At 38.6% G+C, this 27,990-nt stretch overlaps 1 protein-coding gene across 2 annotated transcripts in view; it reads left to right on the top strand.

Annotated features, from left to right (window-relative positions):
- The window catches only part of mllt10 (MLLT10 histone lysine methyltransferase DOT1L cofactor), a 63,302-nt gene that overhangs the window by 2,505 nt on the left and 32,807 nt on the right, over positions 1 to 27,990 (top strand). Inside the window, exons 2-7 of one of the 2 annotated variants that reach the window (XM_077624441.1) lie at positions 1,797 to 1,876; positions 5,739 to 5,793; positions 9,085 to 9,194; positions 16,240 to 16,343; positions 16,488 to 16,581; positions 22,942 to 23,031. In XM_077624441.1, the coding sequence (XP_077480567.1) occupies positions 1,797 to 1,876; positions 5,739 to 5,793; positions 9,085 to 9,194; positions 16,240 to 16,343; positions 16,488 to 16,581; positions 22,942 to 23,031 (533 nt within the window). The remainder of the gene's footprint in view (positions 1 to 1,796; positions 1,877 to 5,738; positions 5,794 to 9,084; positions 9,195 to 16,239; positions 16,344 to 16,487; positions 16,582 to 22,941; positions 23,032 to 27,990) is intronic. The other variant, XM_077624442.1, reaches the window with a different exon arrangement.

Below are 27,990 nucleotides of genomic sequence, written 5' to 3' on the forward strand. Positions count from 1 at the left end.
TATGCCACACTGCCCTTTACAAGGACAAGGCGAGCATAAACAAAGGATAAAAAATGGCAGAAGTCAGGGTTCCGCTTCTTCGGCGCTGAGGAAGTAGTACCCATATTTCACCGTAGAAGGAGAATGATGCGCTGAATAATATAAAAAGCCGAGAAGGATTTACGTCTTGGCATTTCCTGCTTTCTTTGGGTTACATTTTGTATTGTGCATATTTCCTGTGGAGAAACACTAAGCCGAGCCAATTCCGGCTTTGTTTTGATTTCGAATCACCCTTGAAAATACCTCCTAAACGCCATTGAGCCATAGTGACAGAAAAAGTGACATTGTTATGCTAAAGGCGTAGCATGACATTGCGGCATTAATGAATCTACTGCGCATTTTACCAAGAAAGACAAAGCGGACATTCGGAAGACGGCCACAATATCCTTTTCCAAGAACACTAAGCGAGTGGTATCCACTATGAATAAAAAAAACGAACCAACATTACGGGGGATTTACACCCTAGGCATGATGAGAGGACGTCAACACACTGCTTGCATCACTCCGCTATGTGATATTTGAGGGATTACTGTACGTGTTTTTGTGCCTATACAAAAATACACGTACACAATTACAATGATCGAGAAGTGTACTTGTTAAATCTTAGTTGTAGGCATATCAAGACTTATTTATTAAGATTTAAATATAATCTATATATTAAATCAAGACTTCAAGTACTGTACTCGCAAGTCCCCTTTGTCAGATTTGAGAGGCATTGGATCATTGATGGAATCTTCAGGAGGCGCCATAGGGGCAGCAGGAGGAGCTGAGAGATTTTGAGGCACAAATCTACAGTTCAACATCCTGACAAATATTGCATTCTCAATCTTAAATATATATTTATTCCTTGTGGTTACCACTCGACTGGTGTCCTTGAAAAAAGGATGTTTTTGCCATTTTCTACCCAAAAATCAGGAGATAAAAAAAGATCTATCTAACTGGAGATCTATTTTATGGACCCCAACCTCACTTATTTGCCACTGCCGTGGTTCGAATGGTTGAAACATGCACGATTGTGTTGACAGAGGAAACATGCTAACTGCAAAAGTGTCAATGCTAGCAAGTGCCCGTAGTATGATTGATAGCCGGCGCGGAGACGCCTACAGAATCCTAGCACTGACTGGAGATCTATTTTATGGACCCCAACCTCACTTATTTGCCACTGACGTGGTTCGAATGGTTGAAACATGCACGATTGTGTTGACAGAGGAAACATGCTAACTGCAAAAGTGTCAATGCTAGCAAGTGCCCGTAGTATGATTGATAGCCGGCGCGGAGACGCCTACAGAATCCTAGCACTGACTGGAGATCTATTTTATGGACCCCAACCTCACTTATTTGCCACTGACGTGGTTCGAATGGTTGAAACATGCACGATTGTGTTGACAGAGGAAACATGCTAACTGCAAAAGCGTGAATGCTAGCAAGTGCCCTTAGTATGATTGATAGCCGGCGCGGAGACGCCTACAGAATCCTAGCACTGACAGAGAAAGCCATTTTTCTCCCTTTTAAAGTGTTATTACATGTACTCAGTATTTTTTTATTCATTCAAATTTGTTAAAGTTGTTAACAATAGTGGTACTTTTAGTCATTCCATTAAATCATTCATTTTATTTTTTTAATTTAAATTGAATGTGTGCTGAATGCTAATATGTAATCAGTAAATTGGTCTCTTACAATTTGTTGTGTGAGTCAGGGTACATGAAAATGAGTGTAACGCTGTTTCCTTATTGTGCTTTGTTCTCTTCTCTCTGCAGCGTGCTATGGCATTGTACAGGTGCCCACTGGTCCGTGGTTTTGCAGAAAGTGTGAATCTCAAGAGCGAGCAGCTCGTGTGGTGAGTCTCACTTCTAGCAACCCATTCATGCTTAAAGGTTCTGGAAGGTTATTTTAATGATTCTCTTTTAAATACATGAAATTTGTCTATAATCCTTATTAAGCGTGATTTATGGATGGATGTGTGGGCGTGTGCGCGTGTAGAGATATGTTAAGATTCTCTCGCTACGTTTGTCCAAAACATGCAACGTTGAGAGTAGAATTTTTTTTAATTTATGGTGACCAGAAACGGCTGTCTGATCCTAATAGACGAGTGATTGAATTTCTTCACCTTTTCTAAGTGTGTAAACTCAATCTTTTATTTGTATTTTTGTTAAAGCTGAAAGCAGAGTTGATGAATGAATCGTTGTTTTTACATGATGTGCCCTAAACGCACCCCGTGACTGATTGGTCGCATGGTAGGACGCCTTTCCACGTCATTTACAAACGTCATTTTCGTAAGAATTTCCACCTGTGCTGAGATATGAAGCGGTGCCCTGACTTCCGCCATTTTTCAACTGTTCCGGTTGTGAGTGTCAGCGTAGATCTTGAGTTTTTAATGAACTTTGTTTTTTACTCCCTCAGAAAAACTTCTGCGATGTAGTGAAGCCGCAAAGTAAAGGATCACAGTATAGATTATATTTAGATATTAACACGTTGCAGTCTTTACATATGCTTATGGTTGTAATATTTAATAAATACACTTGATAATTGTACTTGTGTACTTTTATTTCTGTATAGACACGAAAACATGTACAGTGGCACCTCTACATACGAGCACCTCTACACATGAGCACCTCTACATACGAGCAGCTCGAGATACAGGAAAATTTCGAGCAAATAATTATCTCTAGATACGAGAAAAATTAGCCTGTTAGTTCCCGTTAGCGGAGCGATCGCTTATTCAAGACTACTTCTCGTTGGCAAGTGGCCGTGCGTTATCCTATTGTGAGGACATTTGTGTGCATCATTTTCGGAATATTTTGAAGGGAATACAACAGCAAACAGCCCATCGATAGGGAACGTGTGGGTGGAGGTGTGGCAAACAGCTAACCCGGAGACCAAAGGTAAAAAAAATAAAACAAAATTAGAATTCAGTTTTGTGTAAAGTTACATTAAACGTATGTTTTGAGCGTGCCTGTATATATTAATCCAAGTTAATTTGAATTTGTTTGTTCGGTTACGAGTGCGTTGCCTTGAAAAATACCCCCTGAACCCCCACCCTCCCTGTGCGTCTCTCTCTCCCCTCCGCGAACTCCGTCTAATTTTAGTTCTTTTAAACGCATTTTATTACTTTTAAACCACTAGTTATGTGTTACTTTTTTAATAGATGGCGAATTAGAAGGAATAAAACATTTTTTTCCAATCCAATATCCCTGTTGTTGGTGTTTTTTTCAGAGGGTTTCAACAAATTAATTTGTTTTTAGTTCATTTCAATGGGAAACGTTCGTTCGAGTTACGAGAAGATCGACATACGAGCTCAGTCCTGGAACGAATTAAGCTCGTATGTAGAGGTACCACTGTAATATGGTAGTAAGTAATAATAGGGGTGATCCTACTTCGTACTTTTTCGATTATCGCGGCCATGTCTTTTCTATATTATCCGCAAAAAATGAGTGACTGGTGTATATAAAAATTATAAATACTTTGAATACTGTATTCACAGTAAAAATAGTTCCTCTCCGCTTGAACAGGTTATTGTGAGCTTTAGTCCAAGTCTTTTACTTCAGATTCGAGACGCGTTGGGTCATCGATGAAACAGCTACACACAGTCCTTTAAACACTTTAGGTATGAATGATATACTATTTTTTTTTTAATAACCAATAACTTTCTGCTTCTCCAGACCGATTACTGATAACTTATCTTTTGCTTATCAAAGTTAAAGTTCATCTACACTACTTGATATGGCATCCTTATTTAAGCAAAAATGTAAAAATATACTTTTTATTTTTATTTTTTGGTTGTTTATCTTGGTGTTTGACTGGTCTAATTTGTGCGCCTTTAAGCCGTACCCTTGATTCAGTCATCATTTTACAAATACAGCGTATGTGCGAGAAAATACCGTATATCAAGTGGAGAGGAACTATTTTCACCGTGCGTACAGTATTTAAAGTATATACATTTATATATATATATATATATATATATATATATATATATATATATATATACATATATACATATATATACATTATATTTAGATATTAATGCATTACAGTCTTTTGATATGCTTATAGCTGTAATATTTTAAAAATATACACTTTTATAATCACACAACTATTGTGGTAGTATTAATGGGGGTTGTGCTACTTCGCAGTTTTTTGTTTATACCAACCATGTCTGGTCTACATTAACCACAATATTCGGGGGATTACTGTAATTATAATGTGTGTGTGCCTATTTTTGTTTAGCTTCTTTATACTTGTGTTCGAGTCTTTCATTGTATGTGCTGCTGCCCGTATCTATAACGGAGGTCACACTTTGCTGGGCTCAAAAGCAGTGACATGTTGTGTTTAAACATTTTTCCATTATGGGAGGTCTTGCAAATGTGCGATGTGCATTCTTAAATACATTGATCAACTGTTTTGTCCATGGTATTTTATACAAAGTGTTGTTTTGCACTTTAATGATTTGTATGACTTACACTTCATTTAGTCTTTACTCATTTTATTTTTACTTTATTTCACTAGTGTGTTCTTTTTTTAAATTCAAAAGAGCCATTGAAACACCTTTAGGCATGTTAATACTGTGTACCTATTTAGAAAAAATAAATAAATAAAAACTTAGGTGAGTCAATGAGACATCACTAGTGATGTGGAAATGTTGAATTTTCTCTAATTCAGTTTAAATTATAATGACACATTAAATTATTTGCAGCTTGTGAAAAGCTTCAACCTCAAGCTAGTTTGCTAGTCCTTGCTGAGGGTGTTTGTGCCAAAAGTGCTGCAATACTTGATAAATGTGGTTTAAAAAAAAGCTTGATTCTGATTAGATGTCAGGGACACTGAAACAAATCGGCTCCAAAAATAACTACATGTATATGATGAACACTTTTCTATGATTTTGTCATTAACATATTTGAAGCACTACTTCTGGTAGATCCGCTCAGCACCAATTACTGTCAAGTGTCATGTGCCTAATTAAATATGTGTGAGGAGCATTGATAGAGGATTATGGGCGTATGTATAACCAGGCTCCGATGTTTCGGTGTCCCATCTATGGAAGTAGAAGTTTAAACTTAATTTGACCTGGGCAAACAATGTCTTCTTCACAATCTTAACCATGTTTCAAGCACAGATGGACTTAGTGTAGTTGTTGATGCAGGAAAAAATACAGGCTGAAAACAGAGTTCAAACGGCTAACACGGATGACGTCACACAAGACTGTAGCGCAGGGGTAAGCAATTATTTTATCCGACGGGCCAAATCAGAAGCTGAATATTTTGCAGAGGGCCGGGCTAAAAAGTTGAAAACTGGTTGACTGATTTTATTTTGACATTGAAACAAGTAAATTATATTGTTTACAGAAACTGGTAAGGATATATGCAATTGTTAGATAATAATTGAGTGCGGTCAGGCTGAAGGTTTCAAGGTGGAAGGAAATGTAAGGCAAACATGACAGATGATCATCAGTAAGAAAGGATCTGTACCTGAACTTGCTAAACTTCATTTCTGAGAACGTTTGATCACATGTTTAGGTAGAACCAAGAGACATGGAATAGAAACATTTGGGAGAAATAAGTAATCGTTGCCGTCAAAGTTGATCGTCATATCACACTAAACTTTACTCATGCTTTCTCACATATACTCCAGTCACACCGCATTTAATATGACTCACTCTAATCACAGTCATGTCTAACTGGGGTTTTCTCATTTATCTGCAGAGATGTGAACTGTGTCCCCACAAAGATGGCGCCCTGAAGAGGACAGACAATGGCGGTATGCAGCATCACACACACTTACATATTCACACTCACATCTGTACTTTGCCTCTTGTGTTGTAAATTGCATGTCGGCGGCAAGTTAAAGGGATGTGACTGCGCTAGTGCGTCTGTCCTTTGTATGTGCATGCGTGTGTGTTTGTATGTTTACGAGGGGGTGGACCACAATGCTTATAGTGTATAGCTTGTGAGGAGTCTCCTTGCCAGGTTCACCGAGAGGTCAGTTTGGTGGAGAATGTAAATATTCTGTGCTTGCGTACGTGTGTTCCTGTGTGTGTGTGTGGAATCAGTTAGAGAGAGGCACAGCTGTGGGATTGTGTCCAGGCCTGCAGGGAGGCATCATGACAACACTAACATACACCGTTTTACTACGTTCTCCTTAATTTTACCCTTCCCACGACCCCACTCGGTCGTGTCCTTTTCCTGTCCACCTCTCTTTCCCCTACATTTTCATCATCTTGTCCTGTCACCTCCTCTTCCTCAACCTGTTGGGCTGCGAACATTTTTACCAACATTCAAAAAGAAAAGAGAACTGAACTGTAGTAAATTTGCCATTTTGCAAGAAACTCGACTATGTATGTTTTGTATTTCATCCTTTGTATTTCATATGGGGATGAAGCAGAAAATATGAAAACAACTCTTTGGAAGGTTTTAGGCATCATTAGTACCTGTAGGTTACCTTGAAACAATCTTTTACGCTTTTCTATATATTTGGCATAAAATATAAAAGGCCATGTTGTGTTTTGTTTACAACATTGTGACTGTCACAGTTCACATATGACATTCAAACCAAGATCTTAATTTTATTATCAGATATGACATTTTAACCACAACACAAATATATTGACAAAAGTTCACCGTCTAAACAAATTGGACTTCTTCATTGCGTAGTTTCACAAAAGGGGTTTTATGGTGACTAGGAATTGTAGCTTGAGGACCGAGACTGCCACTTTTATAGTCCTGTTTTATAGGCCTCTTCCAGATTCTTGGAGTTACCTCAAAACAACAACATGCTCCATTTCACACCCACTGTCTTCTCCCTATCCCACCCTATGCCTCACTCCCTCTGTCCTGCTTGCTAGGTCAAAGGCAGTTCAGGGGTTCAACTGTAAGTTTAAGCCTGTTTTTGTTTCCTTTGTGGGCGGAAAGTCAAGACACTTCCAACGTGGCAGAAGTCTCTTACTTCCCTTTGACCTCCCACTTAACTTTCTCTGCCACTCCTCAGTGCCCGCTAGGTTTAATAAATTTACCAAGACAGACACAATTCAAAACCTTTGGTGACCTCAGGCAAGTGAAATTTATACAGTTCTAAATCATCAAAATAATCCCAAGGGCTTCACAAAAACAGAATTGGGAAATCTCAAATAATATTATCTTTGTGGGAAGGTAGAGCTGGGAGATCAAATGATAATTATCGTGAAGTAATTTTTGTCAATGATAATATTAAAAACTTAAGATAAAAATTAGATATATTAAAACTGCAATTACACTACCCGACCACAGAGAACAGGGGCGCTGTTACAAGATGAACGCTAGTTCCAGACCAACGCTCAGAATAAGAGGAAACGTGACACGAAGCATGAAAAATAGGACAATAACATGGTCAAAATGAGCGATTTGGAGATGGAGGACAACACAGATCAGATCCACTAAAAGATGCAAGTGAATTCTCCCTGGTGTTTTCATACTTTTTTTTTAAATGCCTCGTACCTGTTCAAAGAGCAGCCTTATTGAAAATATCCTTAAACCACTGTCCTTATTAGAGGACAGCCTGTAATATTTTTCTTACTTGATATCAAGGTGTTTTCCCATTCTATGTAAATAAAAATGTTGCAAAATGGATAAAAATTGATTAAGTTCATCCTAACCTTTTAATGTTTTTATTTTATTTTTTGTAAATGTACACTTTCTTTTTGTGAAAATAGTCTACTTGCCAAAGGTGATGATGTCTTCAGTTGATTATTTTATTTATTTCATATTGGACAGCAACTTTGGGTTTGAAGGCACATTTATAAAAAATAAAGACTCCTATCAAAATTTCTACAGGTTTTATTCTTTACTTTTCATAGTGTAAGGAGGGAGATGTCTTATTTTTTTGCACAACAGAACAACAATTTTGACAGGCATCTTTTTTTAAAATAAATTTATTTTCAAACCAAAAGTTGTTGTGCAATATGAAATATTGTTGGATTAACTTAACCCATTTTAACCCAAAATAATAAGTTTTACATTTTGGCAAAGTTTTCAGAACATTTACATAAAATGGGAAAACATATTGACATCAAGTAAGAAAAATATTACATGCTCTCCTCAAATGAGGATAATGGATTAAGGACATTTTCAATCAGGCTGCTCTTTGCACAGGTACGAGGCATTACAAAAAAAAAGAAAACGCCAGGGAGAACTCCTGGATCTTTTAGTGGGTCGTTTTGATGTTCTCCTGCATCTTATAATTGCTTATTTTGCCCATGTTATTGTCCTTTTGCGTTCATGATCCGTGTTAGCCTCTATTGCTAACATGCTAAAAACACGTTTCCTCGTCATCCTCTTCTCCTCAGCGTTGGTATGGAAGTAGCGTTAATCTCGCAACAAAGATTATTTCACGATAATTATCGTTGTCGTTTTATCGCCCAGCTCTACCTGCAGGTAATGTTCAAGACATCGGTCCACAAGTCTTAATTCTCTCTCTAACATGAATACAGCATGTCCAAAAAGAGCTTATTGAGTGGCTAACATAGGGCAAGATGTAAAGGGAAGCTAATAAGAGAAATTCTGACAGGGTATGGTGGGTATTACTACTTTGGCTCTAATACTCAAGAGAGCCCTGACATGTTCTTCACAAGTGTATGTAAACTTTTGACCACAACTGTAGATGTACATGTATACATACGGTATGGGAGGAAGGATCTGCGGAAGCGCTCCTTCCTGCAATGAGGGTGCAGCAGTTTATTGCTTTGATAGTTATCGTGATCATTTGATATCGAATTATACTTTTTTTTATCGCTATGACTTTTTATGTGACAGTGCCCAGCACTCGTGTCACCTGTAGCATGAGCTTGCTTCTATTCGCTCTCTACCTTTCACTCTTTGGCACCATGACAGCCACTAAGTTTTTCTGATCATCTTGGAGAAGCTCATATTTAGGGTATTTGGGTGGGTACATTGATTTTCCACCTTGTAAGTTGTCCCTTGCTCGTGGTATAGCAATCAATTATAAATAGCTTGGTCTATACATATATTGGTTGTGATCCAATTAAGCAATTAGTTTTTTTTTTTACTGCGTTTCCAGGCTGGGCTCATGTGGTGTGTGCCCTTTACATCCCTGAGGTCGAGTTTGCGAATGTCTCAACTATGGAGCCTATCGTGCTCCAGTCTGTGCCCCATGATCGTTATAACAAGGTAACAATTACACTCAAATCCTTACATGCATATATGTATATGTACCGTATTTTCACACCTATAAAACGCACCGTGTGATAGGGCGCAGTCTCATTTGCGGGTATATTTTCTGGTTTTTGTCTTCATTGGACGCCTCGTCCGATAGGGTGCTCGCATGATACTAGGCTGGCGTATCTATGTTATCCTAGCCACTAGCGTATGTTATACTATCCGCTACTGCAGGGGTCACCAAACTACGGCCCGCGGGCCGGATACGGCCCGCCGGCACATTTGGACCGGCCCTCTGAACAATACCAGAGACGCTATCGGATTTTTTTCCTATTTGGCCTTGAAGACTGGGACGTTTTAATCTTGTGTTTGGTTCATTGCACCCCTGCTGAGCCCACAAATCATCCCAGTGAAGCGGGGCTTCGCATTGCTTCTTTGGTGACACGCGCGGGAGGAGTGTTTCCCTTTGATGCACGCGGGCACAGTGATACCGAGACATCTGGACGATCGCAGGTGAGGGCGGAGCCCTGGGAGTGGGACATCGCGGACTTTTCAAGCATATAAAAACTGTGCAACCTCTTTGAGAACGGAATAATGGCGAAAAAGTTAAGTAAGAGACAAATTGATTCAGAATGCAGGGTATTTAACCTGGAGTGGACAAACGATTATTTTTTTGTTCAATGCAAAGAAAAGGCTGTTTGTCTCATCTGTCAAGAGACGGTTGCGGTTTTCAAAGAATACAATCTTTGCCAACACTATGAATCCCGTCACAAAGACAAGTACGATAGCTTGCAAGGCCAAGTACGAGCAGACAAACTCTCAAAGCGAAAAAGTGGACTACTATCTCAGCAAAATATATTTGTAGGCATCCGTTCGGGCCAGCTTTCGGGTTGCTAAACTGATAGCAAGCAGCGGTAAGCCTTTCACTGACGGGAGAGTTTGTTAAGATATGTATGAAAGCTGTCGCGGAGTAGGTGTGTCCCGAGAAGAAAGATGCATTTAATAAGTAAGTCTGTCGGCGAGTACAATGACCAGACGCGTTGAAGAAATCGGGCTGCAGCAGAAGACGAAAGAATTTGACTTTTTTTCATTAGCACTGGATGAAAGCACGGACGTGCAAGACACAGCACAACTGCTCATTTTTATTTGTGGAGTTAGCGCAAACTTTGAGATATGCGAGGATCTGGCAGCCCTCCAAAGTCTCAAGGACTACAACGGGAGAGGATATTTTTGACAAAGTGTGCCAAACCATGGAGAAGTTGGACCTGGACTGGTCAAAGCTAGCTAGCATCACGACTGACGGGGCTCCTAGCATGGTGGGCGAAACTCGCGGTCTAATGGGACGCATGAACCGTGAGTTGGAAAAAAGGGGTCTCACCGCCCCGCTACGAGTCCACTGCCTAATTCACCAGCAAGCACTGTGCTGCAAAGTGTTGGCGTGAGAGAGATTCTGCTCTGACAACTGAGCTGAACTTTTATCTGTTAAGATTGTGCATGGCACAACAGAAAGTTAATGTTCCATGGCTTTTTTCTCTATGAAGAACCCAGAGAGAGTAATTTAGTTATTATTTATTTCATAAATAGTGTTATTTATTTCCTGTTTTTTCTGTGAAGAACTCAGAGAGGGTTATTTAGTTATTATTTATTTCATTAATAGTGTTATTATTTGTTTCCTGACTTGTTTTCTGTAAAGAACCTGGAAAGGGTTATTTGGTTATGTGCGGCTTTCTGGAAAACAATAAAAAATTTAAGCTCTCCTACGATCGTCACACTTTTTCTGTTACAAACTGACACCGGCCCACCATCAGAGAAGGCAAAGGTTATGTGGCCCTCACAGGAAAAAGTTTGGGGACCCCTGCGCTACTGTATGTTATGCTAGCTGGTAGCGTATGTTAGGCTTGGCACTAGTGTGTTTTTTTTAAAGACAGCACGAGCAAAACTAATTTTGATAATGCTTTATTGAGGTTAAAGGTATACTCTGATATAAAGAGTTCGGCGTTTAACATCCTAAGCTCCACTGTTAGTCAGAGTTGTGTATCCCGGTAACTTGATTCCAGCTTTGGCGAATGCTCAAAGTGCTGGCCCAGACTTGAGGCCAGTCATCCACAATCCATTGTAACTGGTGACATGCATCACTCTCAAGCCTTTGATTCTCCTCGCTGTTATATCGGCAACGACAATTCATTCCAAATTGTCACGTAACTTGTGCGACGCTGCCTGCCCAAACTACAATGTTGGCCATCCGTTAGCAAAGGTGTTAAATTGTGTTCGATCCATGGCTTCAGTCGATTTTCCAAGTGTTCACACCCGCATTGAGTTGTCATTCACACCAGGCATTTCCTCTGTATAGCTCTGATATGCGGTTTCTTTAAGTGTTGTGTTTTTGAGGGTTAAAAACGCTGCAAGCACACGAAAGTCAAATGCCTTGCCACTCCCCTGGGATGTTTTTAATGGATTTACCGTAATGCTTGGAATGCGCGGGGAGGCTATTTTTAGGATGAACGTCCGCTGGGTTGATCGGAATAAGTAGCGTGCCGGCAAGAAATAAAACCAGTCACTCAAGCGGTCAGGGCCATACAAAAATTTAGTTTAGTGCACAGACAAAACGCACCGACCGTTTGGGCGCATCGACCATTTTAGAGAAAATTTTAGAATTTTAAGTGCGCCCTATGGGTGTGAAAATACGGTATATGTATACAGACGCTCCCCTACTTACGAACGCAATTGGTTCCGAGCGATTGTTCATAAGTTGAATTTGTTTGTAAGTTGATTCAGTGCTATATTTTGTATTATAATTTATGTTTAAGGCCGATATTGAAGGTTTATATAAGTGCATTTGTATGTTTAAGGCTTGTATAAGTAAAACGCATTGGTTTGTACTGAAAAAAAAAAAAAAATAATAAAATGGAGAGAATATGTACAGTACTGTAGAGAGATTTATGTATTAGAAACTGGCCAAAAGAAGCGACCTAATGACAATTGCAGTTTTCTTCTTTTTTTCATCATAAATGATGCGGTAGCACTGTATGGCATCATTCAATTGATTTGCAAACTTTGTGCAACGTTCAATATTTGGGTCCTGCTGCTCGATCTTTCTGTTTATAAATGGTACTGACGGTCGAACGATGTGCAACGCTCACCACTCTCACGCGCATCAAGCTTCGTTATTATTGCCACTCGTTTCAAATGAAATGGCTTGCCTCTTCCTTGCAACTCCCTCAATAGAAGCCTTTAGCTTTTTTACCAACCATATTCAATATTGGATGCATGAGATATTTAATGATACAAATGAAAAAGGTTCTTTGCACACTGGAGATACATTCACGCACTTCCGCATTGCAACGAAGAAGAAGGTAGATGCTGGGTGAGCTGAGCTCTCACAGCGCCAGGCGTTGGTATTAGCGGCGGAAAGAAGTACTACTCCGAAAAAGGCGAAATACAAAATTGGACTTGTGAACATTTTTGGACTTAAACGCAATTTGCAGACATGTTCGTATGTACCGTTGTTCGTAAGTTGAATGTTCGTAAGTAGGGGAGCGTCTGTATATACATACAGACGCTCCCCTACTTGCGAACGAGTTAGGTTCCGAGCGATTGTTCATAATTTGAATTTGTTCGTGAGTTGCTCAGTGCTATATTTTGTATTATAATTTATGTTTAAGGCCTATATAAGTATATTGAAGGTTTATATAAGTGCATTTGTATGTTTAAGGGTTGTATAAGTGGCACACATTGGTTTGTACTGAAAAAAAACATTTAATAAAATGGAGAGAATACATACAGTACTGTATACATACATTAGAGAGAGTGATTTACTAGAAACTGGCCGAAAGAAGCTATCTAATGACGATTGCAGTTTTCTTTTTTTCATCATAAATGATGCGGTAGCACTGTATGGCATCATTCAATTGATTTGCAAACTTTGTGCAACGTTCAATATTTGGGTCCTGCTGCTCGATCTTTATGTTTATAAATGATACTGACGGTCGAACGATTCAAGTTGTATTCCCGTGCAACGCTCACCACTTTCTCATGCGCATCAAGCTTCGTTATTATTGCCACTCATTTCAAATGAAATGGCTTGCCTCTTCCTTGCACCTCCCTCAATAGAAGCCTTTCGCTTTTCACCAACCATATTGAATAATGCATGCACGAGATATTTAATGATAAAAATGAATAAGGTTGCGCACTGGAGATACGTTCACGCACTTCCGCACTGCAACGAAGTGGGCAGAAGAAGGTAGATGCTGGGTGAGGTGAGCTCTCACAGCGCCAGGGGTCGGTATTAGTGGCGGAAAGAAGCACTACTCGGAAAAAGGCGCGCAATACAAAATCGAACTTACGAACATTTATCGACATAAACGCAATTTGCACACATGTTCGTATGTACCGTTGTTCGTAACTCGAATGTTCGTAAGTAGGGGAGCGTCTGTACAGTGGGGCAAATAAGTATTTAGTCAACCACCAATTGTGCAAGTTCTCCTACTTGAAAAGATTAGAGAGGCCTGTAATTGTTAACATGGGTAAACCTCAACCATGAGAGACAGAATGTGAAAAAAACCCCAGAGAATCACAGTTTGATTTTTAAAGAATTTAATTCCAAATTAGAATGGAAAATAAGTATTTGGCCACCTACAAACAAGAAATATTTCTGGCTGTCAAAGAGGTCTAACTTCTTCTAACGAAGTCTCCACTCGTTACCTGTATTAATAGCATCTGTTTTAACTAATTATCGGTAAAAAAAGACACCTGTTCACAACCTCAGTCTCTCACACTCCAAACTCCATTATGGCCAAGACCAAACAGCTGTCGAAGGACACCAGAGACAAAATTGTAGACCTGCACCAGGCCGGGAAGACTGAATCTGCAATAGGTAAAATGCTTGGTGTAAAGAAATCAACTGTGGGAGCAATTATTAGAAAATGGAAGACATACAAGACCACTGATGAACTCCCTCGATCTGGGGCTCTATGCAAGATCTCACCCCGTGGTGTCAAAATGATAATAAGAACGGTGAGCAAAAATCCCAGAACCACACAGGGGGACCTAGTAGATGACCTACAGAGAGCTGGGACCACAGTAACAAAGACTACTATCAGTAACACAATGCGCCGCCAGGGAATCAAATCCTGCACTGCCAGACGTGTCCCCCTGCTGAAGCCAGTACTCACCCACGCCCGTCTGCGGTTCGCTAGAGAGCATTTGAATGATCCAGAAAAGGACTGGGAGAATGTGTTATGGTCAGATGAAACCAAAATAGAACTTTTTGGTAGAAACACAGGTTCTCGTGTTTGGAGGAGAAAAAATACTGAATTGCATCTGAAGAACACCATTCCCACTGTGAAGCATGGGGGTGGAAACATCATGCTTTGGGGCTGTTTTTCTGCAAAGGGACCAGAACGACTGATCTTTGTAAAGGAAAGAATGAATGGTGGCCATGTATTGAGAGATTTTGAGTGAAAATCTTCCATCAGCAAGGACATTGAAGATGAGCCGTGGCTGGGTCTTTCAGCATGACAATGATCCCAAACACACAGCCAGGGCAACAAAGGAGTGGCTTCATAAGAAGCATTTCAAGGTCCTGGAGTGGCCTAGCCAGTCTCCAGATCTCAACCCCATAGAAAATCTGTGGAGGGAGTTGAAAGTCCGTGTTGCCCAACGACAGCCAAAAAACATCACTGCTCTAGAGGAATGGGCCAAAATACCAGCAACAGTGTGTGAAAAGCTTGTGAAGAGTTACAGAAAACGTTTGGCCTCCGTTATCGCCAAGGGTACATAACAAAGTATTGCGATGAACTTTCGGTATTGACCAAATACTTATTTTCCACCATGATTTGCAAATACATTCTTTAAAAATCAAACAATGTGATTTTCTGTTTTTTTCTCTCCTTATCCTGTCTTTCATGGTTGAGGTTTACCCATGTTGTCAATTACAGGCCTCTCTAATCTTTTCAAGTAGGATAACTTGCACAATTGGTGATTGACTGAATACTTATTTGCCCCACTGTATACATATACATATATATATATGTATGTGTATATATGTATGTATGTATATATAATATATGCATATACACATACGTACATATATATATATATATTTATATATATATATATATATATATATATATATATATATATATATATAGTATATAAAAAAACTCAAAAAATAGTATTTGACCTGAACAAAGTTTTTTCATTTATGTAGTTTTTAATTTGATTGCAATACCCTTGGACATAAAACCACACTGCAAATGAGCATATTTCAAATCGTGGATGGTGTGACATTAGACTGCACATTACTATACAAGTACCGTTTGTGCTGCCTACATGCAGACAATGTGCGCTTTTCCTGGTTCTTTGACAGTGAGGCGCAGAGCTGCAGCTAAGCCATCCAAATGCATTTATTGTAATTTACTCCACTAATTAAACATAGCAAAGCTTACTATCATAGACTACAAATGTATGAGAGTTTGCGAGAGATGCACTGATTAACATTCTCATCGGCTCTTATCTTCTCATATTTCCTCTGCATAATTGGCGGAGCTATGTCAATTCTGCTTCGTGGCAGGCTGTTTGCTGTGGCAAGCGAAAACAACTCGTATTGGTTTAAAAGCAACATTCTGGCCATTTTTAACGTATTGTGTAACATTGTAAAAAATCAAACTAAAGCACCTAAGTCCACTTCAGGCAATGCACACAGACATTGTAAGAACATCAAAAGTTTGTGCCTTTGGACAATGTGGCCTTTGAAAGACAGTTCTGCTAATAGCCTTTTTTTCTATTTGAAACGTTGGTTCTAGTCGTTTTCATTAACATTAGAAATCTCATTCTCAACACTACCATAATGGATTTCAAATGCAGTACACCAGAGGTCACATGCTTTGAGACAAATCACTATTCAATAGAATCACCCAGTGTCTCAAAACTTTTGACTGCAGAAGTAGGTTTACATCTTTAATTTAAGGGCATTTACTTTCAAATTTGATGGTCTTTCTTACCTTGTGTTTGGTTCCATTACATCTGTGTTCGTGTGTTCCTGTTTCATGTTTTACAGACTTGCTATATCTGTGAGGACCAGGGCAGAGAGAGTAAAGCGGCCTCTGGAGCGTGTATGACTTGTAATAAACATGGCTGCAGGCAGGCCTTCCATGTCACATGGTGAGATTCCCTCTCTTCACACTTACTTCACTGACCAAAGGACCATCACTGCTATCACGTCATAGTTTTACAGATTGATTATACTAGCAGGTTTGGGCAGTTTCCTGCTTCTCACATACTTTTAATGCATTTGTCCTGCCATAGTGCCCAGTTTGCAGGCTTGCTGTGTGAGGAACAAGGGTCAGATGCAGACAACGTGAAATACTGTGGTTATTGCAAACACCACCACAGCAAATTGGTAAGTCGCCATTTCGGTTTGGCACATATTCCACAAACACAACACTGACATTGACAAGTCATGAAAGTAAGACAAGCCTTAGGTTTTATGCAAAGCTGAAGGTATCTAAAAATTCAAGATGATCATAATCGATACTGACATCTTATTTAAGCCAATATTAAGATGTTTTTTGGGTTGTTTTTTTTTACGTTACTTTTATAGTAGAGATTATTGGCTTGCCTCTTATGTTTGCTCTGCTTGAATTAACTTGTGATAGAATACCTTGCTTTGCTCTGAACTTTGCTTAGACTTAGTCATCTCCTTAATTGAGACGAGATAGACCAGAGTAGCAGACTTCTGAATTAAACACTTCTTTAGATCTATTAGTCATGTTTCTACATTATTGCTAATATGGTTACAGTGGTACCTCGAGATACGAGCTTAATGCGTTCCCAGGACTGAGCTCGTATGTCGATTTACTCGTAACTCAAAATGAACGTTTCCCATAGAAATGAACTAAAAACAAATTAATTCGTACCAACCCTCTGAAAAAAACACCCAAAACAGGATATTGGATTGGAAAAACATTTTTATTTGTTCTAATTCGCCATCTATTAACAAAGTAAAAAATAACTAGTGGTTTAATAGTACTAAAATGTGTTTAATTGTACTAAAATTAGACGGATTTCGCGGAGGGGAGAGAGGGACAGAGAGAGGGGGGAGACTTTTTGCACGGCAACACGCTCGTAAGATAACATAAACAAATTTAAATGAACTTGGATTACGATGCAGACACACTCAAAAAATAAGTTAAATCTAACCTTGCAGAAAATTTAATTCTAATTTTGTTTTAAATTTTTATACCTTTCTTCTCCCGGGTTGGCTCTATATACCCTTGTTACAATGAAGCTACTTTATTCAGATGTGCTATCAAATACCTGTGTTGTGGCATGTGTGCAGAAAATCCTTTTGTATCACTCGAACATACAGCTGCCCTTTCTGTAAAGTGCATTGAATTGTTGAACTATGCACACTGATACCACTTGCCACAAATTGATCTGGCAGTCATTGTATTGTTTTTTTTTTAACCATTCACACAATCCTTTACTGTGGCATCTGTAATATTTTTCTTGCCTTGCCATCTGTCCTTAATTAGAAATGTTTCTTGTCTCCCATTTGTTATGTTTGTCACAGTGGAAACTGACAGTTGAAATAACCAGAAATAGCTTTTTGAAGCCTTTCTTAAAAACATGATCATCTTTTCAGGCTTTTTGAAAGCTGTTTTGAGGCCCCCCGTGTTATCGGTTTTCACTAGACACTCTAAGAGAATACCAACATGCAATCAGTCACCATAAATAATACATTTCTCTCTAGCATGTTTCTTTCTATGAAGGCAAAGGTTTGATAAGCTCACGTTCAAGTTTTGGTTTCCAAATTCTGCGATACCTGTACTTACGAACATCTCTACAAATGAAATATTTAGGCTACGAAAAGCCCCAATGGGAAAATTTTGTCTCTATATACGAAAAAAAATTCAAGAAACGTGAAATCTGAAAAATTAAGAAAACACGTCGCATCCTGTATTTTATTTCGCAATTGTCGTGATAGAATTACTCTTCCGTTGGCCTCCCTTTGGCAAGAAGGGATCTGCATCTCCATGATGCCAGACCCGAGGTTAGCGCACAGTAGGGGGACTAAACAGCAGCCCGGGTGGGGTAGTGGTCACTGTGTGCGATAGGGGAGAACAGTGTGAGCTCGACCTGAAAACCTCAAACTCTAGGCAAGGGTTTGGCAACCCAAAATGTTGAAAGAGCCATATTGGACCAACAAACTATATATCTGGAGCCGCAAAAAAATGAAAAGCCTTATTTCTATTAGCCCACTATCAAAATGACCAAGTTGGCTCCAAATACATCATGAGCATTCATGAATGAATTCATGAATGCTCCGTTGAATCTAACCTCCGTTTTATTACAATAGTTAGTTAGTTAGTATTCATTATTATTGTAATAATAATGAATTGTTTCATTGCTTTGATGAAATCAAAGAAATGCAATTAAGAAATCTGATTTTTGAGGTCATTTTTATTTTGAGGATTCCACAAAACCACAACAAAATGGAACGTCGATAACGTGCCACTTGGCCATTTGTGAACGGTTTCCCACGTTTCTGCTGAGTTGCAACAAAGCTTTGTTTGGAGATGGAACCCACTTTTTAAATCTATTTTTGCACTCTTCTATTTTCACCTCATGCACTGCAATCACACTTTCTCTCTTTACCATCTCGGTACTGGGCTGCAAATGTCCTACCTCACTGCGGACAAACCAGCGGACATTCATTACACTCTCTTTGTTAGTTGACAACTGCATTGGCAATGAATCCAAATGATTCGATCCAAGAAACGTTGAATCTTCTTTCTTCCTCCGTTATTTTTCTCTTTTCTCCTTGGGTTGCATGGCCCATCACACAGTCCCTGGGTTGTTTACAACAGCGACCTGTCTAGCATCCCGCCCTGCTGATAGAAACGTGTCGCAGGCTGACGCAACTCTTTGTTGATAGAAATGTTGAAATTTAATATTAATTCTACACATTCTTACAGCATTGGAAAATGTTTGTTTGTTCTCCTACAGAAACCCCATTAAAACAAAAATATATTTCCCCCATTTTCAAACATTTTTGAAAATGCTCCAGGGAGCCACTAGGTCAGCGCTCCAGAACCTATGGTTGTTGACTCAAGGGTTCGTTACCTCATTCTCACTGCGGACCGGCAAAGCTCTCATCCTATCTCTAGGAGAAAGCCTGAAACACCGCAAAGGAAACTCATGCCATATGCTTGTATCTGGGATCTTGTCCTATCGGTCATGACCCACAGCTGGTGACCATAGGTTAGGCAGTAGCGTTAATCGACTGCTAAATGAAAACCTTCACATCTCAGCTCAGCTCCTTCTGACGGGGCACTCTGTGAAGCATTTCTAGCAGACTCACAAAACATTTGTGTCTGCTGAGCCAGACAGGTATCTTACCCAATCATCAGAGCCAACTCACCACCAGATAGATGATGATCGATTGATAGCTCCGCCCCACTCTTCACCACAGTTTTAGGACATGCAGCGGCAAGTAGATAATATGACTACGATATAACTGATCTATTCTTCGTCTGGTCCATCACCTAGAATCTGTTTGCCAATGGTAGCGCTACCAGGGGCACAAAGCCCCAGGCATCATAGCTCCTAGGGATCATTGGGACACAACCTCCCACCATGATAACCACGATCTTTCGGGTAAGGGGCTTGTGTAATCTTGTATTGATATATTTCCTCATCATCGGTTACTCTGAGAATCTTAGTTTTGTAATACGCTCGTAACAAACTTTAAATTTAACTTAAATGAACTTAGATTATGATAAACACTTAAATGGGTGTAACTTTGTTGTGCTATAACCTAGGCAGAGGTGTTAAAGTATTCCACCGCGGCTTTCGAGTTGGAACTAGCTGCTCCCCCGTTCCTCATAACCGAGTGTATTATCCCAGTTAGTTTTTTAAAATTACCGAACCGGCCGCGACTTGGGTTCCGCCGGTGTCTTTTTCAGATGCTTTCTTTGCTTTCAAGTCCATGTAGATTCCGCTGGCTTTTTTGCAGATTATAGACTCGGTCACGCCATCTCCCGCTAACTGTTTATCTTTTAACCATATTGAACGAAGGCTCCTTCTCATTGTGAATGTCACTATGCAGCTTGGAAATGATGGTTAACCCTTCATTGCACTGGCTTGCTTTGGACTCATTGCTTTTCCCTTAATTTTGCACTGATTAATGCAAAAAAGTGTTACTTGTACGGCTGGTACTCATAGATATCTTTACGCGAGGGAGATGCGGCAAGAAAGACAGACTGATGCTGTTCTCATAAGCAACCTCTTGCACACTCGGCCACCCAGACGGCCACATCGGGAACCATCTCGAATTCTTGTATCTCAAATTTGTCACATATCTCAAGGCAAAAATTTGCTCAGAAATTTCCTCGTACCTCAAATTTCTCGTATGTTGGGACATTCGTTTGTCAAGGTATTACTGTAGGTAAATGATGTTCTTTTAGAAGCTGTGGTAGCATGAAAAGATCTGTAAAGCTTTTTACGTTGCAGTGGTAACAAACAGATGGACATGCTGTCATATTGCAAATAAGTTTATGTTTTGCTGGAAATGCTGAATTTGTATGGCAAACTGCACATTAGAGATTCACTGGGCACTGCAGGATGAGTTACATGAAATACTCATTGAATAATGTTCGGCCTTATGATAAAAATAAGACATTTTTAAAGCCAAATTAACTCTAACTAATTCGACGAATGATGTCAAACTTTGTTTTGGCACAAAAGAGCTTTAGTAGGCTATGGACAAAGATTTTGTAATTTTTAAAAATCAGATATTTCATTTCTTTATTTTTAGGATAGTGTGCTATCAGTATTTTATTTATTTTGGATATATATATTTTGAAGTTTTGAATATTTATCCTACTTCTGTATTTCATCAGAATTTAGAATTATATTTGTTTTATCTGGTCTTTAAAAAATAACTATGTAAATGGTGTACTCAAACTAATGCTTATTGTAGTCCTTGGTCTATGCGTAGACGTAATGTCACTGCTTCTTAATCACCATGGCAACAGTCACTATGAGCAGTAACAAGTAGGGTGGAATGAGATCGATTGACAAGGCTGTCCAAAACTCTCCCAGGTTATCTTATAAATCGTACCTTTAAAAAGACACTGGCCACCAACTGTGTTGTTCCGAGCATAGTTTTAAGGAATGTTTTTTTCCCAGTAGTAGTTCTGCAACATTTGTTACATGCATTATCATCTTTGTTCTGATGCGTTGTTTTTTTTTTTTAAATATATTTCAGGAAATGTTCTCTGTACTTGGTTCTTTTTTTCAATTCATTTTAAGAAGAGGTATCAGAATACCCTTTACTACATGGAAATGCACACTTAAGTAGTGGTTATTGATATCTGAAGATGCACACAATTATAAATACAGTGGTACCTCTACTTGCGAAATTAATGTGTAAAAGTGGTTTCTTGACTTAGCTTGAAAAGTCTCATTTCACATTTGAATGCCCCAATCTGTTTGTCGGTTCCCAATATACTCCCTAAATCCTTTAAAAAGTATAAACTATACCATGTTTGTATATTGGCATATGTGTAAAAGAGAAAACATTTAAGATTTTTTTTACTATGACATTAAAATTAAGACATGCAAAAAATTTTTCCACTGAAGTTGAAGGGTGAGTGTATAAAGAAAGGTTAGTATTGGGTGAGGGAGGATGAAGCGAACATTTGGCAGCTCTATGCTGTACTTCGAGTCAATATTAACACACGTACGAACAATTGTAACAATACAAAATTATGTTAGGTTAAATATTTACTCAAAACCAATTGTCTTTGATTTTTATAATTTTAAAAGTTTCAGTCGTCAAACTGGCCGATAGCATGATTTGTGAACATTAATAACAGAGGTCATGTATTCTCTTCGCTTTCACTTGGAAAAACTTTCTTGGGGCCCATGATGAAAAGAATAAAGTTGCATTCAGCTCACTCGGAATAACTCGAAATAGCGTGTTTGAACTGTGACAAACAAGAGTCGCAGACGCAATGAAAAGCATGCAGATGCATTTCCCTCCTAGACAATTAGAGTCCAATGGGGTGTTAGGAGATAACCTTAGGGCTGTTGGTGGGAGAGAAAAAGAGAAACTTAATGGAACCATTTAAGAAAAAAAATATACGGTGCTTGTGTATTCATGTTTCGGATGATGTTTGATTTCTTGAGACTTTGCGCTTCGTAACTTGAATTTCTTTCATATCCTGAGATAAATGTTTGTTTCTTTGAGGCATTTCGTAACCTGAATATTTTGTAGCTAAGAATGTTCGTAAGTACTAGAGGTATCACTGTACTTATTTTCTTCCTCCCAAGTTATGGCACTTGTGTACCAAAACTTTTTTTCTGGCCTACTTAAGATGTTTAGCATCTTTTTTTAAATAACTGCAACTTTTTTCTAATTTAATAGTAGAATATAGTGTTCTCATGGAAATTTTGTTGACTTTTTATTTTTTATTTGACAGACCTAGTCATCTTATTTATATATATATATATATATATATATATATATATATATATATACACACACATACATATGTATATATACACATACATATGTGTATATATACACATGTGTACATGTATATGTATGTGTATATATATATATATATATATATATATATATATATATATATATATATATATATATATATTACATATTAATGTAGAATCTAGTTCAAGCCTCTTTTTGTTTGAACTTCATCCAGTAACTTGGAGTTCCTCTTTACCTTTTTAGCGAAGACGCAGGGGCCGCGGTAGTAGATCTCAAAGCTTAAGTGACTCTTCCTCTCAGTGTATGGATAGACCCTCAGACCAGGAAAAGAAGGTAAGACAGCACCAGACCTTACCCTCTCCTCGCCTCCCACCTATGACTGCGACTCCACCAGAAATATGCACTGTTACTTTTACATGCCCACACTGTAGATGGACAATCATGTCCTATCAAAACCACTAAGGTGCTTCGCCACCAAAATAATTGCTTTCAATTTGATTATAATTCTAGGTTGATGTTTTAGTTTTTTGTTTCAAGAGCTGTTCCCATAATTCAAGGGCAGGATAGTGTCTTTCTTTTATATTTTTTAAATTATGTAATTGATACTTTGTTTGTGTGGAACTGATTGTTGAGATACATTTCAAAATAATTGAAGCAACTTTGAGTGGGGAAGTCAGAGACTTAGCTGGGAGCAGAAAACATGTCATCAACTATGGGAAGTTGAGCTACCACTCAGACCTGCTTTATTATTGTGCTCAAATTGACAATCAAACAGGACTTCATAGTTCCCGTACATTTAATGATGAATACTCTCCATAACTGAGAGGGTTTCATTCAATTTGGTTAATGATTTTTATTTGATAAGAGCTTTTTAAAATAGTTTTATTAGATTCAGTCATGCCAATGCAATAGTAATTTTTTTTTACGGTACATGCAGCTCTTGAAAAAACTCATGTTGCAATGACTAAGACCCTTGAAGTCCAACTGCCTCAACCCAGGGATTGGAATTGAGCCACATACAGTGAGAAATCTACTTACGAAATTATTTGGTTTCGTTTCGTAACTTGGATTTTTTTGTAAGTAGGGCAGTACTCTAATTCGTTCAACAGTACACAAAAAAAACTACCAACTAAACCATTTTAAAAATGATCAATGTCCCAATATGAAAGATGTGAGAAACAGAATTTTTTTTAATTATTTATTTATGTATCAAAATGAATATCAAACATGGAAAAACATTTGCTATCCGTGGAGATGTGTAAGTGTAAGGAAGAAGCTAACGTTAGGCAACAGACAAAGCAGACGAACACATCTAAACAACTTCAAATTATGAATTCAAAACAACTTAGCATTAAATAGAACTCCAAACGAGTAACAGTCTCTCCATCTTGTCGTTCAGTACAAGAGAGGCCATGCCAAGGAGTTGTCAATTTTAATGCTTCCTACTGCTTGAATGTTGTATCGGTGGTAGGTGGGTTACGGTCTTATTCCCTTGCAATATTGGTCATAGATGGATAACAGGGCCCACTTCTTCATTTCATTCGCACCATTGATTTTAAATAAAGAACAAAGTTGCTTTATCCACAGTCGGTAGGGGGGTTTGTTTCCTTGATGACAATGGTGGTCAAAAGAGAGATGATATTGTTAGACAGCCAAGCGGTGTCTAGGGAGATTGTCAAGCAGAATGCAATGCTACCGCAACAATTTCAAAATAAAATAACATGTACAGGAAATCTATTTATGCTTTGGGGATGTTGTGACTTGATCTTGTTTTTGCGTATTGGAACTTCAATTTTCTTATCAAAGGGTTTCCTAACCTGAAAATTCCATGTGTAGAAGAAGCATTCTTAAGAAGCACTTAGAGCTGGGCGATATGACAAAAATAGTTATCACAATAAAAAAAAACAATCAGTCTAGCAATAATTATCACGATAACTCACGTTTTTTTTTCAAATTTGAAACTTCAAACTTCTGCCAACAACCTAATTCCGTTCCTCCTTATTCAATTATGAAAGTTTGAGTTTAATTTATTTAATAAGGGAGAGCACAGATTAATGAATATATTCATATTCAAGTTAATGAACATATATCTAAATATGTAAGATTGTGGACGAAGGCTAATTTCCATCTTTAGTCCCTTTTGCCGATTGAAGGTAAATGATGACACACACACATTCACACATACCCTTACTTTATAAGAAAATAGAATATAAAATATGACGACTTTAAAAGTATTTTGGTTGTTCTGTTGCGCAATAAAAATAAGACATCTCCCTCTTTACACTATGAAAAGAGAAGACTCATCTCCCTCATTACACTATCAAAAGAGAAGGGTCATCTCCCTCCTTACACTATGAAAAGTGAAGACTAAAACCTGGAGAAATTTTGATAGGCGTCTTTATTTTTATAAATTTGCCTTCAAACCAAAAGTTCTTGCGCAATATCAAATAAATAAAATAATCGGCTGAAGACATCATCACCTTTGGAAAGCAGACTATTTTCAGCCTCACAAAAAGAAACAGTGTAACTTTACCACACATATGGCCATTTAAAAAAATAAATAAAAAAGCTGGTAGGAACTTAATCAATTTTTACCCGAGAGACAAAGTTTTTGATTTTTACAACGTTTTGATTTACATAGAATAGGGAAACACCTTGATATCATGTAAGAAACCTATTGCAGGCTGTCCTCAAATGAGGACAGTGGCTTAAGGACATTTTCAATAAGGCTGCTCTTTCCACGGGTACAAGGCATTAAAAAAAAAAAGTAAGAAAACCCCAGGGAGAATTCACTTAGATCTATTGGTGGATCGGATCTGTTTTGTCATGCATCTCATAATCACTCATTTTGGCCGTTTTATTGTCCTTTTGTGTTCATGCTCCGTGTTAGCCTCTATTGCTAACATGCTAAAACATGTTTCCTCTTCTCCTGAGATCTGGAACTACCGTTCATCTGGCAACAGCGCCCCCATTCTCTGTGGTGCTCAGGCGGTGTGATTGCAGTTTTAAATTATCACATTTTTATTGAAAGTTTTTAGTATTATCGTTGACAAAAAATATTTCACGATAATTATCGTTATCGTTTTATCGCCCAGCTCTTGTACCACTGTATTTCTCTTGATGGGTGCATATTGCTCTCCTCTAACTTGTAAGATAAAATGCAGAACCTGCTGATTAAAGAGTTGTGTCCTGAATGCACCAATAAGGTCACAACTCTTACCTCTAGTGACGCTACATCCATAAAGGGAAGCCTCGCATTGGCACTCCACTGTGGTTGTGACACTACCTCTAGCGCTCCTCTAGTCATTTTTTTTCATTAGACACCTTTGCGCATGCACCGTCTCATTGATTCTCGTGTTACCAACAGTGTAACAATGTTACTGAAGGCATTTGGTTACTTATTGTAATAAGTGTTCAAATGATACAAATGTGTGCAGTTATTTTCACCTTTAACTTCCATGTATGATTTTCAAGGAATTACAGTGCCGTAAAAAAGTATTTGCCCCCTTCCTGATTTCTGTGTTTTTTCATATTCATCACAAAAACACAGGTTTCAGACCATCAAATCAATTTTCGTATGACACACAGACAACCCAAGGAAAAAGAAAATGCAGTTTCGAAATGATGATTTTATTAACCAAGGCAGAACAAATTACAAACTTGTCTGGCCCTCTGTGAAAAAGTAATTGCCTCCCGTTGTTTAATCACAAAATAACTGACTAATCACAATTGTAAGAAAGCTGAGTTCAATTTTACAAGCGACACCCACACCTGATTACCACCGTGTTGAATCAAGAAAATACTTAAATAGAATGTGTCAAACAAAGTAAAGTAGGCTACAACATCAGAGCACCATGTCAAGATCTAAAGAAATACAAGAACGAATGCGAGAAAAGTGATGGACAACATTCCTTCTGAGCTGCGCAACTGCGCAATTGCGCACTGGTCGCAAACTCTCAGCACTCTCAGCGCACAAGAAAACCTATCCAGCGCAGTGAACACACTGCAAATGATATAGATATATAGACTGTGATCCTTCTTCACTTCGCGGCTTCAACTTTCGCCGCTTCAATTTTTGCGGCTTCACCACATTGCAAATGTTTTTCTGGGAAAAAAATCCATAAGAATGTGAAGAAATGCACCTGGTGCTGGCAGGTGTGATACTGGTGTGTGGCCATAGCGAGCACTTCTGATGTTACTCACACTGGTCCTTAGTGTGTGTCCTGGTGGTTGTTTGTATGCCCAGACATAAGAAAAATTAGAGAGAGCCATTGGTGATGGACATCTATCTGTCTGGAAAAGGTTACAAAGCCATTTCCAAGGCTTGGGGCTCCAGTGAACCTCTGCCATTACAGACGCTCCCCTACTTACGGACGAGTTAGGTTCCGAGCGATTGTTCATAAGTTGAATTTGTTCGTAAGTTGCTCAGTGCTATATTTTGTATTATAATTTATGTTTAAGGCCTATATAAGTATATTGAAGGTTTATATAAGTGCATTTGTATGTTTAAGGCTTGTATAAGTAACACGCACTGGTTTGTGCTGAAAAAAACATTTAATAAAATGGAGAGAATACATACAGTACTGTATACATACATTAGAGAGAGAGAGATTTACTAGAAACTGGCCGAAAGAAGCTATCTAATGATGATTGCAGTTTTCTTTTTTTCATCATAAATGATGTGGTAGCACTGTATGGCATCATTCAATTGATTTGCAAACTTTGTGCAACGTTCAATATTTGGGTCCTGCTGCTCGATCTTTGTTTATAAATGGTACTGACGGTCGAACGATTCAAGTTGTATTCACGTGCAACGCTCACCACTTTCGGACGCGCATCAAGTTTCGTTATTATTGCCACTCATTTCAAATGAAATGGCTTGCCTCTTCCTTGCACCTCCCTCAATAGAAGCCTTTCGCTTTTCACCAACCATATTCAATAATGGATGCACAAGATATTTAATGATACAAATGAAAAAGGTTCTTTGCGCACTGGAGATACGTTCACGCACTTCCGCATTGCAACGAACTGGGCAGAGGAAGGTGGATGCTAGGTGAGCTGAGCTCTCACAGCGCCAGGCGTCAGTATTGGCGGCGGAAAGAAGCACTACTTGGAAAAAGGCACGCAATACAAAATTGAACTTACAAACATTTTTCGACAAACACAATTTGCAGACATGTTCGTATGTACCGTTGTTCGTAACTCGAATGTTCGTAAGTAGGGGAGCGTCTGTATCTACAAATGGAGAGAATTGGGAACAGCGGCAAATCTTCCCCGGAGTGGTCAGCCAGG

The sequence above is a fragment of the Stigmatopora argus genome, chromosome 17 (genome assembly GCF_051989625.1).
Source record: "Stigmatopora argus isolate UIUO_Sarg chromosome 17, RoL_Sarg_1.0, whole genome shotgun sequence".
NCBI lineage: Eukaryota > Metazoa > Chordata > Actinopteri > Syngnathiformes > Syngnathidae > Stigmatopora > Stigmatopora argus.